Source organism: Gobius niger (assembly GCF_951799975.1).
Source record: "Gobius niger genome assembly, chromosome: 1".
Lineage (NCBI taxonomy): Eukaryota > Metazoa > Chordata > Actinopteri > Gobiiformes > Gobiidae > Gobius > Gobius niger.
Window position 1 is genome coordinate 57773488 of NC_136852.1, and position 12427 is coordinate 57785914.

Sequence of the window (12427 nt, forward strand, 5' to 3'; positions counted from 1 at the left end):
CACAATGCCAGGTGCAGAGTTGGTGGACAAACAGCTGATAACTTTAATGTCACGTGTTACTGTGGCAACCAGGTTCCCTCGTTGGCACTGGTAGAACTCACCCTGGGACAGTTTTCCTATGTTGCGTGGTCTGAGAACTTCAGGGTAACCCCTGCGGGCTGGGTGAGTGGGCCCGCAGGCATACAGTCCATCCTGCAGCAGCCTCTGGAGCAGGGGCACTGAGGTGAAGAAGCTGTCAATAAAAAGATGGTGGTATTGACCCTCCAGTCCTCGCACCAGGGAGGTCACCACCCTGTAGCCAAGGCACACTGCTGCCTCATCATCCTTCTGCTTTCCAACTGAGATCTTAGCCCGGTGGCAGTACCCTGATCTTGAATCACACAGCATCCACACGTTCAGTCCCTTCCTCAGAGGCTTAGAGGGCATGTACTGTGCGGGGGAGAAGCGGCCCTTAACCACAATGGCACACTTGTCCACTGTCAGACAGCGATTGGGCATGTACGCATCCCACATGGTGTTATCCAGCACATCCAACAGAGGCCTGATCTTAAAGAGGCCATCATAGCCGCGCTCCCCCCGCTCTGGCTCTGACTCCCGCTCGCACAGCTGCAGGTACTGAGAGAGCTTCTCAAAGCGCCTGGCTGTCATTGTTTTCTTAAAGCCTGCATTCCCTATGAAAATATCACTAGCCCAGTACATGCCTGTGTCTGGAAGCTGATTGATGCCCATAAGAACGTTTAAGCCCACATAGGCTTGCATCTCTCTCACATCAGTAGGGTGCCAGTGGGGGTCTGACTTCCCGCTCCTCCTTTGCCGATAGAGGGCGTAATTGTTTGTTTGTTCTACCATGTGTTCAAAAAGAGAATCTGGGAAGAGTATCCGGAAATAGTCACGGGTGTCAGCATCGTCCCCCAGTGAGTGCTGCGGGCCACTAAGAGCAGTGAAAGGTTCTATAGAGATCACCTGGTCCGGTTCTCCCCAGAAGTCGGCAGAAGTGCAGTCCTCGTCCAGGTCGTCTTCCAGGCTGAAAAAACTTCGGCGCTCCTGCTCCTCCTCCAAATCGGAGAAATCAATATCCGAGTCGTTGGAAGTGTTATCGGAGCAGTTAGTGGAGGTAGAGTAGAAACAGTCCTCGGCATAGTCCTCCTCGTCATTCTTGAGCCCGTTAGTGCCCGTCACCACGATGATGTTACAGGCGACTCCAGTCATCAGGCTGGCGGTGTCCGCTGCGTCGTGCTCCGCCGCGTCTGCTGCTGCGAATCCATTCTCCCCCTCGCCGTCCTCCTCCGCCTCGTCTTCCGAGGACTCTGGCTTTTTGTACGGAATCTCGAACCACTTAACATCGGCCGAAAGATTAAGCGGGGTGTCATGACTATCGCACACCGAGCTACTTTCTGTGTCCGCGCTAGTTTCCAAAACAGTAAATAGCTCTCTCCCTTTTCTTGCCGTCGCCATGTCGGGGTATTAAAGTGCCCCTGCATGAGTCTTTTTATGTTAATATTTCCATCGTAGCACCTCCGAAACAAACTGATGTGTACTTAAGGTACCCTCCTAGGCTAAAAACTTGCCTGTCCCGAGCCTATGCGCCGTCTATAAGCTAGATTCTCATTGTTTCCGCTCCTGGCTTTTTCTGGGCTTTGTAGCGCAGTGTGGCCGCAGACGTCAGAAGCTGCATGCATGTCCTGCTTTATAGGGCGTTTTGCGACTGCAGCTGGTGGGGTTGCTAGTTCGCTAGGCTGGCAGATGGCCGCTTGCTGTTCTAATGCCCGCTGGCATTCGCCACTATCAATAAGCCGGATAGCCATCTCCAGGGCCGCGCAAAAACAAGTTGTGCAACAAAAAGCACAATAGTTCACAATAACATTGTCTTGTAAGCGTCAAATTCCGCCTTTGGCAACAGGATACCCACTAACATTGTCCATTTGCACATGAAGTGTAAACGTGATAAAAAGTGGAGTAGGCTAATTAAGCCTTAATAAGCACCATAATGCGCATCATCATCATCATCATCATCATCATCACAAAGCACTGATGCACGTCTCAATAACTACACTTGACTCCTATCCTCCCCAATGCTGCACCACACTGAACTCAGAAGCAGCGTGTCCATTCATAAACATCTTCCCCCTGACAGGTTCCACATGAATCTGAAGCCCTATAGGCTATTGTAGAATTAGGGACCTCCCTCTATTTTATGAATGTGGGCAGATACTCCACTGATTTACTACATGACTAATGGTTGACATGCTTTCTCTGAAGTCTCAATTGAGAGGCCTATACATTCCAAGCTTAACTTTCTAAACCAAATTGTGTACAGTAAATTAGGTAAAATTGAAATGGAACACATGCAAGGTTGTGATGATTTTTTTCTCTCCCTCTGCAACAGTTTATTTCAGCTCTCCTGGGCTTTCATAATTATAAGTTTGTTTGTAAAGAAAATTACTTATCAAGTAAATTACAGGCTAATCATGTTCTGTAGGTGACCCATATTGTTTATTTGGTTTAGTTTATTTGGACAGTGCATATTATTGAACACACATGTGACTCATGCATGCAGGCACGCCACGCTGGATTGTAGCCATGGGCTAATTTCCATCCATTGTCCCACACTCTCAAACACCCTCTCAGTCTTCCTGGCCTATTTTTGTGAAGACTCATTTGACCAGGAAGTATTCATTGTGATAGAGCTTAAATCATCGACTGGACTGGGTTCCGTTGAGTTGAACTGAACTCAACCAAACCCAGTCCAGTCGATGATTTAAGCTTCACTACGATCCTGGCCTATTGGAATGTTCTTAGTGGTAGTGGAAATCAGAATACTCTGAGAATACTACACAGACACAGTGGGGAACACACAAACTCCACTCAGAAAGGTCCGGCCCGGGATTGAACCCGGCTCTTGCTGTGAAGCACAAGCACTAACTGCTGTGTCATTGTGCATATTTAGGTTGGTCTCTACAATATGTTCTTATTTTGAACCCTGCTATTTCTTTGCTACAGCATATACTAACCTGGCAGAGTGCTTATTTTTAGGGGAGAAACAAAACCATGTTCTTCAGGTCTCAAACTAGACACTTACAATACACTATATGACTTTGTTGATTGTCTTTTTTAAATGTAGCCATCATTACATCAGGGTGAAGAGTGGAATATTAATAATGTAACTTTTTCAGCAAATTATTTAAACCAGTGCTTGATCTTAAATCCCATTTATCAAGGTGTTGATCAATACATGAATATGATATTCCATAATCCCATAATCAAGCATGAGGGTGTCCGTACCAACCAGATGGAAGGCAGTTTTTCGGAAGAATTAGAGGAAATGTAGTGTAGTGGGAAGATAGGCCATCTCTGCTACCCCATGGGTCATGCCCCAAGCCCCAATAAGTTCTGTGTTTGTTTTCACAGGCGTAAGTGATTTTTTTTCCTTTAACAGAATACATCGGCAACGTTGAGTCTTTACACCACGGTGCTTCCCTTATAAGGGAATAAGACAAAAAAAAATGATTGACTTCCTCCAATTATGACAATTCCTTGTAATTTTTCGGATGGGCATGTGGTCGTTTCCAAATTATTTGTTCTGTAGTTGGAGTAATGCATGCTGCTTGAGCTCTGCGTCGTTGAGCCGGGGCCCTTGAGGAAAGCTGATTTATGCATCCTCCCTCGCTCACTTCATGCAGATTCTAGTTGTCTCAGTGGTATCATGTTGCTTTGCTGGTTGCAGTGATTCTCAGGCTGCCTACAGTGGGAACCAGTGTGTTGCAAACTGTGGAAAAATGGGGAGGCGGTTGCTGATATCAAGCCCCAAAAATAGCACTCCAGAAAAGGGGCCATTCTTGCGTTTTTTAGGGCCCTGGAGCACAGGCACAGCACTGCAGCAGACCCCTCAGAGACTCAAAGGCGGTGGGGTGGAGAAACGCTAGCCAATGGCGGCTCACAGCTCCTTCCTGCACCCTGCGTCTGCTTCTCTCGCGGCTAACTCTGTGGTTGTGCGTGTGTGTGTGTGTGTGTGTGTGTGTGTGTGTGTGTGTGTGTGTGTGTGTGTGTGTGTGTGTGTGTGTGTGTGTGTGTGTGTGTGTGTGTGTGTGTGTGTGTGTGTGTGTGTGTGTGTGTGTGTGGGTGTGTGTGTGGGGTGTGTGTGTGTGGGTGGGTGGGGAGATGCACTCTTGAAGTATGTGTGCTCTGGGCTCTGTGCTGCCATGTGCGCACGAATGGTGCACTGGACTGTAACCCTCACTCTGTTCAGTGTTTGTCAGTAGGAGAGTGAATAGTAGCTGTCCTAAAGGTGACAGAAATGAGAAAAAACATCTGTCATTCCCAATGTGCAGTGACACAATCTTCCTATCGAAAAAAAAAACAAAAAACTACTATCTTTAAAATTTCTTACATTGGATTCCCAGCGTCCAAACTGTGAAACTATGTTAATAGTTTCCATCATATGAAATACACTATACTTGCACGCTATTATTGTGTTGCTGACCTTCACACACCTACCTTGCCCTCAAATGGTCAGTGTCCCAGAGCCCTCTTGTGGCGGAGCAAGAGACTGGCTAGACTTTATAGTTTGGTTAAATGTTGGGATTTAGTAACCACTAGAGGGAGTTAAAGGCCATAGTACAAAGAGAGCTGTTACCAGTGTGTGGAGGTGTGGCTAAAGGTTGAGTTAAACCTTTTGATTAGAGTGCATCTCTGTTTGTCAAGCCTCGATTCACTGTCCCAGCTCTGCCCTGGACTGTGGGCCCATGTGTTCCTCATTAGGCCGAGGCTGCCTGAGACAGGGCTGGGCCGGGCCTGGGCCTACTCTGAAGGCTTGCTGCTCTTGGCACTCTCACAGCAGGGCCTCAGCTCACGTTGGTCTCCTGAAAGTTTACTCAAACCTTCACAGCAGAAAGCAATGTGTTTCAAATGCTGGTTTGAGTGATGTGTTGAGTTTTATCAAATGAACTAATATAAACTGAAGTAAATAAGAGATTGTAACGTTCAACATATAGGCTACAGAAAGGCCTGATGCTCAATTAATGAACCAAAGTATTCTCGGCAGTATAGAACAGTGTTAATTTCGTCGACTAAAATATTTAGTCTTAATTTTAGTCAAAGTGTTATTTTTGACGACTAAAATTGGACTAAAACTAAATTAAACGTTTCTCATGAGACTAAAACTATGACTAAAATGTCCAGATATTTTAGTCGACTAAAATAAGACTAAATAAAAATGAAAAGGAGAGACTAAAATCATCCAAACTTCTACTGACCGTCTGAAAGAGCCTCATATCATGTAAATTCACTGCCAAACGATCAGCTCTGAGCTTTATTCATGTGGAGCAGCTTCATGAAGTCGAGGACCTGGATTAAATATGATTATAATGAATATTATAAATGCAAAGTCGACTAAATTAGTCTTAAATTTAGTCGACTAAATTGACATGCAATTTTAGTCGACTAAAACTAGACTAAAATTGAAACGTTCTTTTTGACTAAATCTCGACTAAAATTAAATTACATTTTAGTCAAAAGACTAAGACTAAAACTAAAATAAAATATGTTGTCAAAATTAACACTGGTATAGAAGCGGCGTGGGAAATGTAGAAATTGTAAATGTATATTCTGGAGTAAACTCCATATTAATCTGTTCTTCAGTGTTTCGCTGTGTTATACAAATGTGTAATATACAGCCAGACCAAAGTGATTTCCTAGTTTCTTCACTAACTGTCAGCTTGATGGATAAATTGCTTCAGATTTTTGTGAAATTGGTGCATATAAATCCTCCCAGCTGTTTATCACTGAATCGCATGTTGTGAAATATCTTGTTGAGCTGTTGGTTTGTGGCTCAGTTTGTGAAACTGTGATTTGGGGGAATCCTTTGCCATTCACCTCAGGCCCGGCTGTCATTGTTGTCATGTGACACATCATGGGCAGATTCCCACTATGACGCATCCATGCCACAAAATATAACACTCTTGGGAGCACTGCAGAACTGTTTTGTCTGCTTCATTCAGAGAATGACCGGTACTGCTTTCAAAGCGTCATAAACAAACAATTGTTTTTGAAAAGTTTTTTAGTGAACATATGTTCATGATTTCCCAAAGCCTTTGTATGCATGAGTGGGACATGAGAAAGGAAAACATAATGAGTCTTTTGTACAGTGGACAGAGCACATCACTGATCATTATCCTCTCAACTTTAATACGCGGCGGGGACTTTATTAGCAACAGTAAATCAGCTGTTTGCGTTAGACTCTTCTCTGTTACAAGAACTGTTTACATGTTGCCTAATCAAAACCAAATGCAAGCCATGGGAACAACTACATTTGTGCTTGTTGCCTTGGCGCATAGTATTATTGCACTGAATCTTCAAATCCATACACTGTTTGTTTGTTTATTTATTGATTGATTTAAATCCAGGGATAAAGTACAGTAGTTTTGTGCTGCAGATTTGGGAATTAACACATGTAAAAGAAGTATCCAGGCACAAGGCACTGCAAGAGCTTAAAAACCTGCATGTGCTAATGAAAACACAGCCAGCAGAATCAGTTTGTCTTCACCCTAAATTTACTGTCAACTTGTCTAAATAAATTCATCCATCCAAACATCTTCTTCCACTTATCCGTTTCCGGGTCGTGGGGCAGCCGTTGGAGCTGCCCAAATCACATTGCACCCCATGGCCCCTCCTGCAGTTGGCGGGTCCACAGAAGGACGGCCTGACGATTCTAACCGGGCTTTCATAACGGGCGTCTGAACCGCTCTTTGTCTGACCCGTCAACTTGGACCGGTTTGCCATAGGAGACCCTACCTGGGGCACAAAGACCCCGACAACAGAGCCCCCAGGTTCATCCGGGTGCTCAAACCCCTTTAACGTGGCGGTTCCAGGAGGGAATAAATGTCTAAATAAATGTACTTGTCATTGTAAAAATGTCTCTTTCTTTGGCAAACAGGTGGCAAAGCATGTATTACCTCATCTTAAAGAGCTGTTTCCTTTTAAACAGATGTGGGTGAGCGTAAACAAAGATATATTTCTTTTTGATAAAACTAACATCCTCTTGTCAATGTTTAGCTTTAAAACATTTCTTGAGCCCTTTGTAAACCGCCAGTGACCATTTTCACCACTTAGAGCTGTTTTAAAGTATTGAGTCAGATGGGTGTGTGACAGCATTACAAAGTATCAAAACACATGCCTGCTGCACGTAGCTTCATTCAATCCTTCAATGCCTAATATACACATTCATTAAAAGAACTGATGAAAAACAATAAACTGACATTCAGCCTGGATATTTTCAGAAAACCTGCTTTAAAAAAATTAAATCTAGCATCCGTAAAGCTGCACAATTAAGTGCAGTGTGGGCTTAAGATCCTTTTGCAACTGTAATTTTATTGAAGATCATGTTCAACCCTGTTTCAGTCCCAGAGTTTCTTTAGAATCATTATTTTATTCCCTAATTTGGAACAGGTTTATTCTTGGGGGTTTTTCTTAGTTTTGATAATGGCCCTTTAGCACTTGCAAGACACTCACTCTTCCTGGCTCCAGAGGGGACTCTACTGTACATACATTAAAACTGTTTGTCCCAAAGCAGAAATTACACAAATGACCAATGAAGTTTGAAGCCCAGTTGTTTATTTATATGGATCCCATTAAGAAAGAGCTTTAAAAAAGAACAAGTTTATGATCCTGCCACTGAAGTTCATGTCATAATGCAAAAACAGAAGCATGATGGTGAATATGTTGATGCTGCTGTTGCTAAGCGTCAACAGCTGAGCACAGAGCTGCAGTACATGAGCGTCCTCTCCCTGTCTGCGCCTGAGTCATGTCTGAAAGGCCTGGACAGAGGAGCCATTGTGGAGCACTCCTCTCCCACCACAACTGAAAAACATGTCTCATCTGGGCAAAATATTTATTTAACACACAGCAGATTAGCCTGTGATCTCCCACGGCAAGTCTCATTAAATATTGAATATGAGCATCGCGGGGTCGTGGTTGTGCCCCACTATGTCAAATACAGAACCTCACAGAAAGTAAGAACACCCCGAACATTTCCGCAAACGTTTCATTCTATCTTTTTCATGGAACCACACTGAAGAAATGACGCTTTGCTACAATATAAAATGGTACGTGCAGCTTGCATAACGGTGTGATTTTAATTTCCCCTCATAATATCTCAATACACAGCTATTAATGTCAAAACTGATGGTGCAAAAAGTGAGTACACCTCTCAGTGAAAATGTCCTAATTGAAAGTCAATATTTTGGATTGACGCCAGTATTTTCCGGCACTGCCTCAACCCTTTTTTCCATAAAGTTAGTTGGAGCTTCACAGGTTGCCACTGGACTCCACTTCCTCTCCTCCATGAGAACTCCACAGACCTGGTGGATGTTAGGAAAGGAAGGAAAATACTTGTACAGCGCCTTTCAAAAACATGGTCACAAACTGCCTCACATCGGACAATTTGACCATTGACCCCGTACTCTATAGAGACCTTATGTATCTCCAACTTTTGTTTGAAGATATGTGTTTGGGGTTGCAATCATGATGCAGTTTTAGTTCCTGGTGAACTCCATGGCCAGTTAAGGCAGTGCAGGAATATTGTGGGGTGAATGAGGGGTGTATTCGCCAGTTTTGATCTGTGTTTTGCTGTTATACTTGTTTTTCTGTTACATTGTAGTCACAGTTGCTATTGGACTGACTGAGGTGTGGCTTGTTAATCTGTCCCAAGCCCATCCAATCACTTGTACTAGGTGAAGTGTCTCTCTTGCCCAGGGAGACAGTGTTAGCAGGCACTCATCGCAACTGAGACTGAACCCCTGGCCACTGACATTTCACTACCTCTGTCAAAATCCCTCCCTCTTTACATTATTTTGGATTTTTCAAAGGATGTCTAGCAGAAATTAACAATTAGTTTTAAAAAGGGAATAAATTAAAGCTGCATTCCTCCAGCAAATACAGGATGTGGCACGTATTAAGTCATGGTGTCTAAGTTTTTTTTCCCCCTACAAAATAAACAACGGTGAGTGGGATTGTTTGTGTGAAAAGTCAAGCTTTTTCTCAGCTCCTTCAGTGAAATCTAATGTATTCAACCTGGTGAACAGTGCATATCCTTTTCCTCATCTAGACATCAGCTAATTAGCCAATTAATTATTGATTTTAAAGAGATGCCACTTATGGCTCTAACACAGAGAAGGCCAAATGATGATACCACTGATGATTCTGATGTTTTTTCAGGGATATTTGGGGTCCTCTGCGAGCAAAAATGTCCTTTATTTGTTTAAATTACAGATTATTTCATTTATGCATTAGTGATTATGCACTATGTGGTTTGTCCACACTCATATCTGCTGCTAACACCTGCCCATCTGGAAATACACTCACTGTGTTGTCATATTTTAACTGTATTCTTCTAATGCATGCCTATATAGTCTTATAGTATTCGTTCCATTACTAAAATACACTTAAACAAAGCTGTAGAATATAAACAACATTAAAGCAAGCTAATATAGTTTAGCCAAAATATAAACCCAAAAGCACTGTCCATGACTCAGTGTGTATGTTGGTTCCTATGGCAGCTAGAGGGAGAGGGGCTCACGTTTTAGCTCATGTCTGGAACTGTGCCGGGTGCAGCTCCAAGCCCCTCTCTACTTCTGGAGTGGAAACAACTCCCAGTCTTCCTGGAAGTGATAGAGGGATTTTGGTAGTCATCAACACTATGCAACACTTCCCCATGAGGCTCTTTACGTCAAAGGGCAATACTGCAGATTATACTCAGAAGCATCAGATATTGGGCAACAGTTGTCCATGTCACCTTAGAAAAAACAAAACAAAAATCCAAACTGCTGTGTTCAAGTGTGGAGGGAAATGTAGACTTTTTATTCTTGGTGACTGGACAATACATACAGTGGGCATATGCTGCAGACTAGCGTGGAGCAGTTTTGGATGTATCATCTTTGCATAGCCTGAGGAAGTCAGTAGCCTGTACAAGGGACATGTTTCACAAATTTTCATTTTAAATTGTAAGTGCGGTTTAACGTGCCTCTCCAGATACTTAGAAGAGTGTGAGATTTTTGAACACTGTGATGCACTCAGCTGCAGGAGTTTCAAACTCAGAGCAAAATGACAAGAAGCAGCACCATCTGCTTATATTAGATGCAAATAAGTAAATAGGGAAACAAATAACAATGACATTTTCGGTTACAATCTCAGACTGACTTTGATGCTCATGGCAAATTGTGTTAAAATCTTATGGGTATATCCAAATATGCAAAAATAAGAACTTCTATAAATGTAATACTAGAATAGTTGTCTAATAGATCACTTCCATCTCTTACGTTTCCTTAACATTGCTGAAGGACTATTTTCAGCAGTATCTCTGCTCCTCAAGATAGAGTCAGTGGTCTTGAGAGCTTCCTGCTCTTCTCTCCTGTATCTGCGTCACTGCCCACTGATATCTACTTTACCGACAGACTTCACTTGATGCTTTATCTTAGCTCAAACAGATGGATGCTAATACTGGAGCTCCGGTTCCTAACAAGGGACTGAGGGGGCGTTAGGAATTGGAACGCCATCAGTGATGGGAGTATCAAAGGTGGCAACGTCAACAAGTCACAAGCTGTATTTAGATCACAAGTCACAGGAGTGTAAATCTGTGTGGGACAGTGTCTGGTCCGGTTAGGGCGAGGAGATTGATAGGAAGTCACCAATTGCAGAATCCAATACAGAAGCGGTTACTTTACCATCAAGGAGATGGCAGCATGCATTTAACTCAAAGAAGAAAAAAAAGCTTCCAGTTTTTTTTTTCAAAAGGTTTAATAAATAGTGGCAAAATGACTTAAAAACAACCCCTTCTGACAAAACAAAAGGGGTAATTTCATTTTGTGGAAAACCATTACCATTCTGCATTTATACAAAAAAAAATGCAGGACACACAATGTTGAAAATGATCCAAAAAAAAAAAAACAAGATTGAAAAACGACATACTATGAAGTGAGCTAAAATTGCATTTTTTGTAAACAATATTTATTATCGGGAGTTTTAAATATGGTTATAATAAAGCATGGACTGTTACTGAAATGTTTTGACAAACATATCCTCTTGTTCCCCATTATTCTGTCAAATAGTGATTTACAGCAATTGCATAAAAGCAGATGACAAAGAATTGGCCCCCATTGTTCACATACAGTTAATGGTGTACATTAGTAAACACAGGAAGTCTAAGTTGAATAATAAACACCGTCTGCGAACACAGCCACACATGGTGATTGGTGATGACAAGGTCCAACTTTTTTTTAACCAATGACAAACCTCCAGAGTTCTTGTGTGTGTGTGTGTCTTTAGCCTTATAGCCTTGATTTTCTTCACTTATAAGTAGTGACTTTCACATTTTGTTGCTCTTCTTTTGTTACTGCAGAAACAATATGCTAAAAGCCATGATGACACAACAGCAGGCCACCCAGGGACTTTTTCGCTCCCCTATGGAAGAGGAAAATACAAATCAGCAGTGATCAACCATACTAAAAACACACAAAACATTCATACCTATTCTGGCACATTTCCAGAAAATTCCCAAGAGCCTAGGGAAGGGGGGAACAAAAAAATAATATTTGCATTACTTTGTTGTAGCTTTCAGTACATACAAATAATTACAACCAATTAAAGCATTGGTTGTGATGTAGAAAAAAACATTTTGTGATGCCCCATACATACCCTGTCTTGTTCTTGTCTAAGAGGCTGGGTGCCAGAGCTCTGATGTAGGCACAAGTGCAGATCAGGAGAAGGATCACTGTGAGAAGTGATTGAAAGTTGAAGATGGCTGACTGCAAGATAGGTAAAGTTACAGTTAAATAAAATAATGGTAAATATATCATGTTGGTGTTTTAGCAACCACACAACTATTTAATACTATGAATTGTAATTAAGATGACAGATGATGATGAAAAAAAAAATACAATATTGTGCGTCTCTGCTACTGTTTGTAGTAAATATTTACAGCAATGTAAACAATGAATGTTAACCTACTACGTGGCATGCCCATCTATCAAGCTAAGTTAACTGGCTGCATTACGAATGAAAGAATAATCTAGGAGGTGGACAGTGTCGTGCATGGGGTAAAAATGTTAAACAACAAACAATGATTCAAGCAGCAAGCAAGTTGTCAAAACCTAAGTTAAATCTCCATCAGTGAAAGTAGCTAACGCTAATGCTAGCAAGGCTTACCGGTGTTTTGCTATTATAACAAATGCAATCAAGTACTTATCAAGAATCGCCAGGTGAACAATATATACTACACACGGCGGTTGTGTTTAGATAACATGAAGCAGGGTGCATTATAAACAAACAAACAAACTTACCATTTTCGTTGCGAGTCAAAGCCACATCACACTTCCCTTTTGGTGACCTCACGTTACGTAACCCCGGTTACGTATATGACGTAGTACGCCGGTGATGA

General features: G+C 42.3%; 1 protein-coding gene and 1 long non-coding RNA gene across 2 annotated transcripts; both read right to left on the bottom strand.

The window, feature by feature from the left end:
- Positions 1-8140: 8140 nt before the first annotated feature.
- On the bottom strand, positions 8141-9974 carry LOC306980601. The gene is made up of 3 exons (XR_013794042.1): positions 9748-9974; positions 9572-9649; positions 8141-8354 (listed from the first exon to the last, which is right to left on the bottom strand). It is a non-coding gene; the product is annotated as an uncharacterized lncRNA (long non-coding RNA).
- A 926-nt stretch (positions 9975-10900) lies between these two features.
- Positions 10901-12409, bottom strand: tmem167a (transmembrane protein 167A). Its single transcript, XM_079577316.1, has 4 exons — positions 12330-12409; positions 11686-11795; positions 11518-11552; positions 10901-11451 (listed from the first exon to the last, which is right to left on the bottom strand). Exons 1-4 carry the CDS (start codon positions 12330-12332, stop codon positions 11381-11383), a joined length of 219 nt encoding a protein of 72 aa, XP_079433442.1. The 5' UTR covers positions 12333-12409; the 3' UTR covers positions 10901-11380.
- Positions 12410-12427: the final 18 nt, after the last annotated feature.

Excerpts from the sequence above, each read along its gene's own strand:
- tmem167a (XM_079577316.1), bottom strand. Across the intron at positions 11,553-11,685 it reads TTAGACAAGAACAAGACAGG|GCTCTTGGGAATTTTCTGGA; the intron begins GTATGTATGGGG and ends CCCCTTCCCTAG. Across the intron at positions 11,452-11,517 it reads CTGGAAATGTGCCAGAATAG|GGGAGCGAAAAAGTCCCTGG; the intron begins GTATGAATGTTT and ends CCTCTTCCATAG.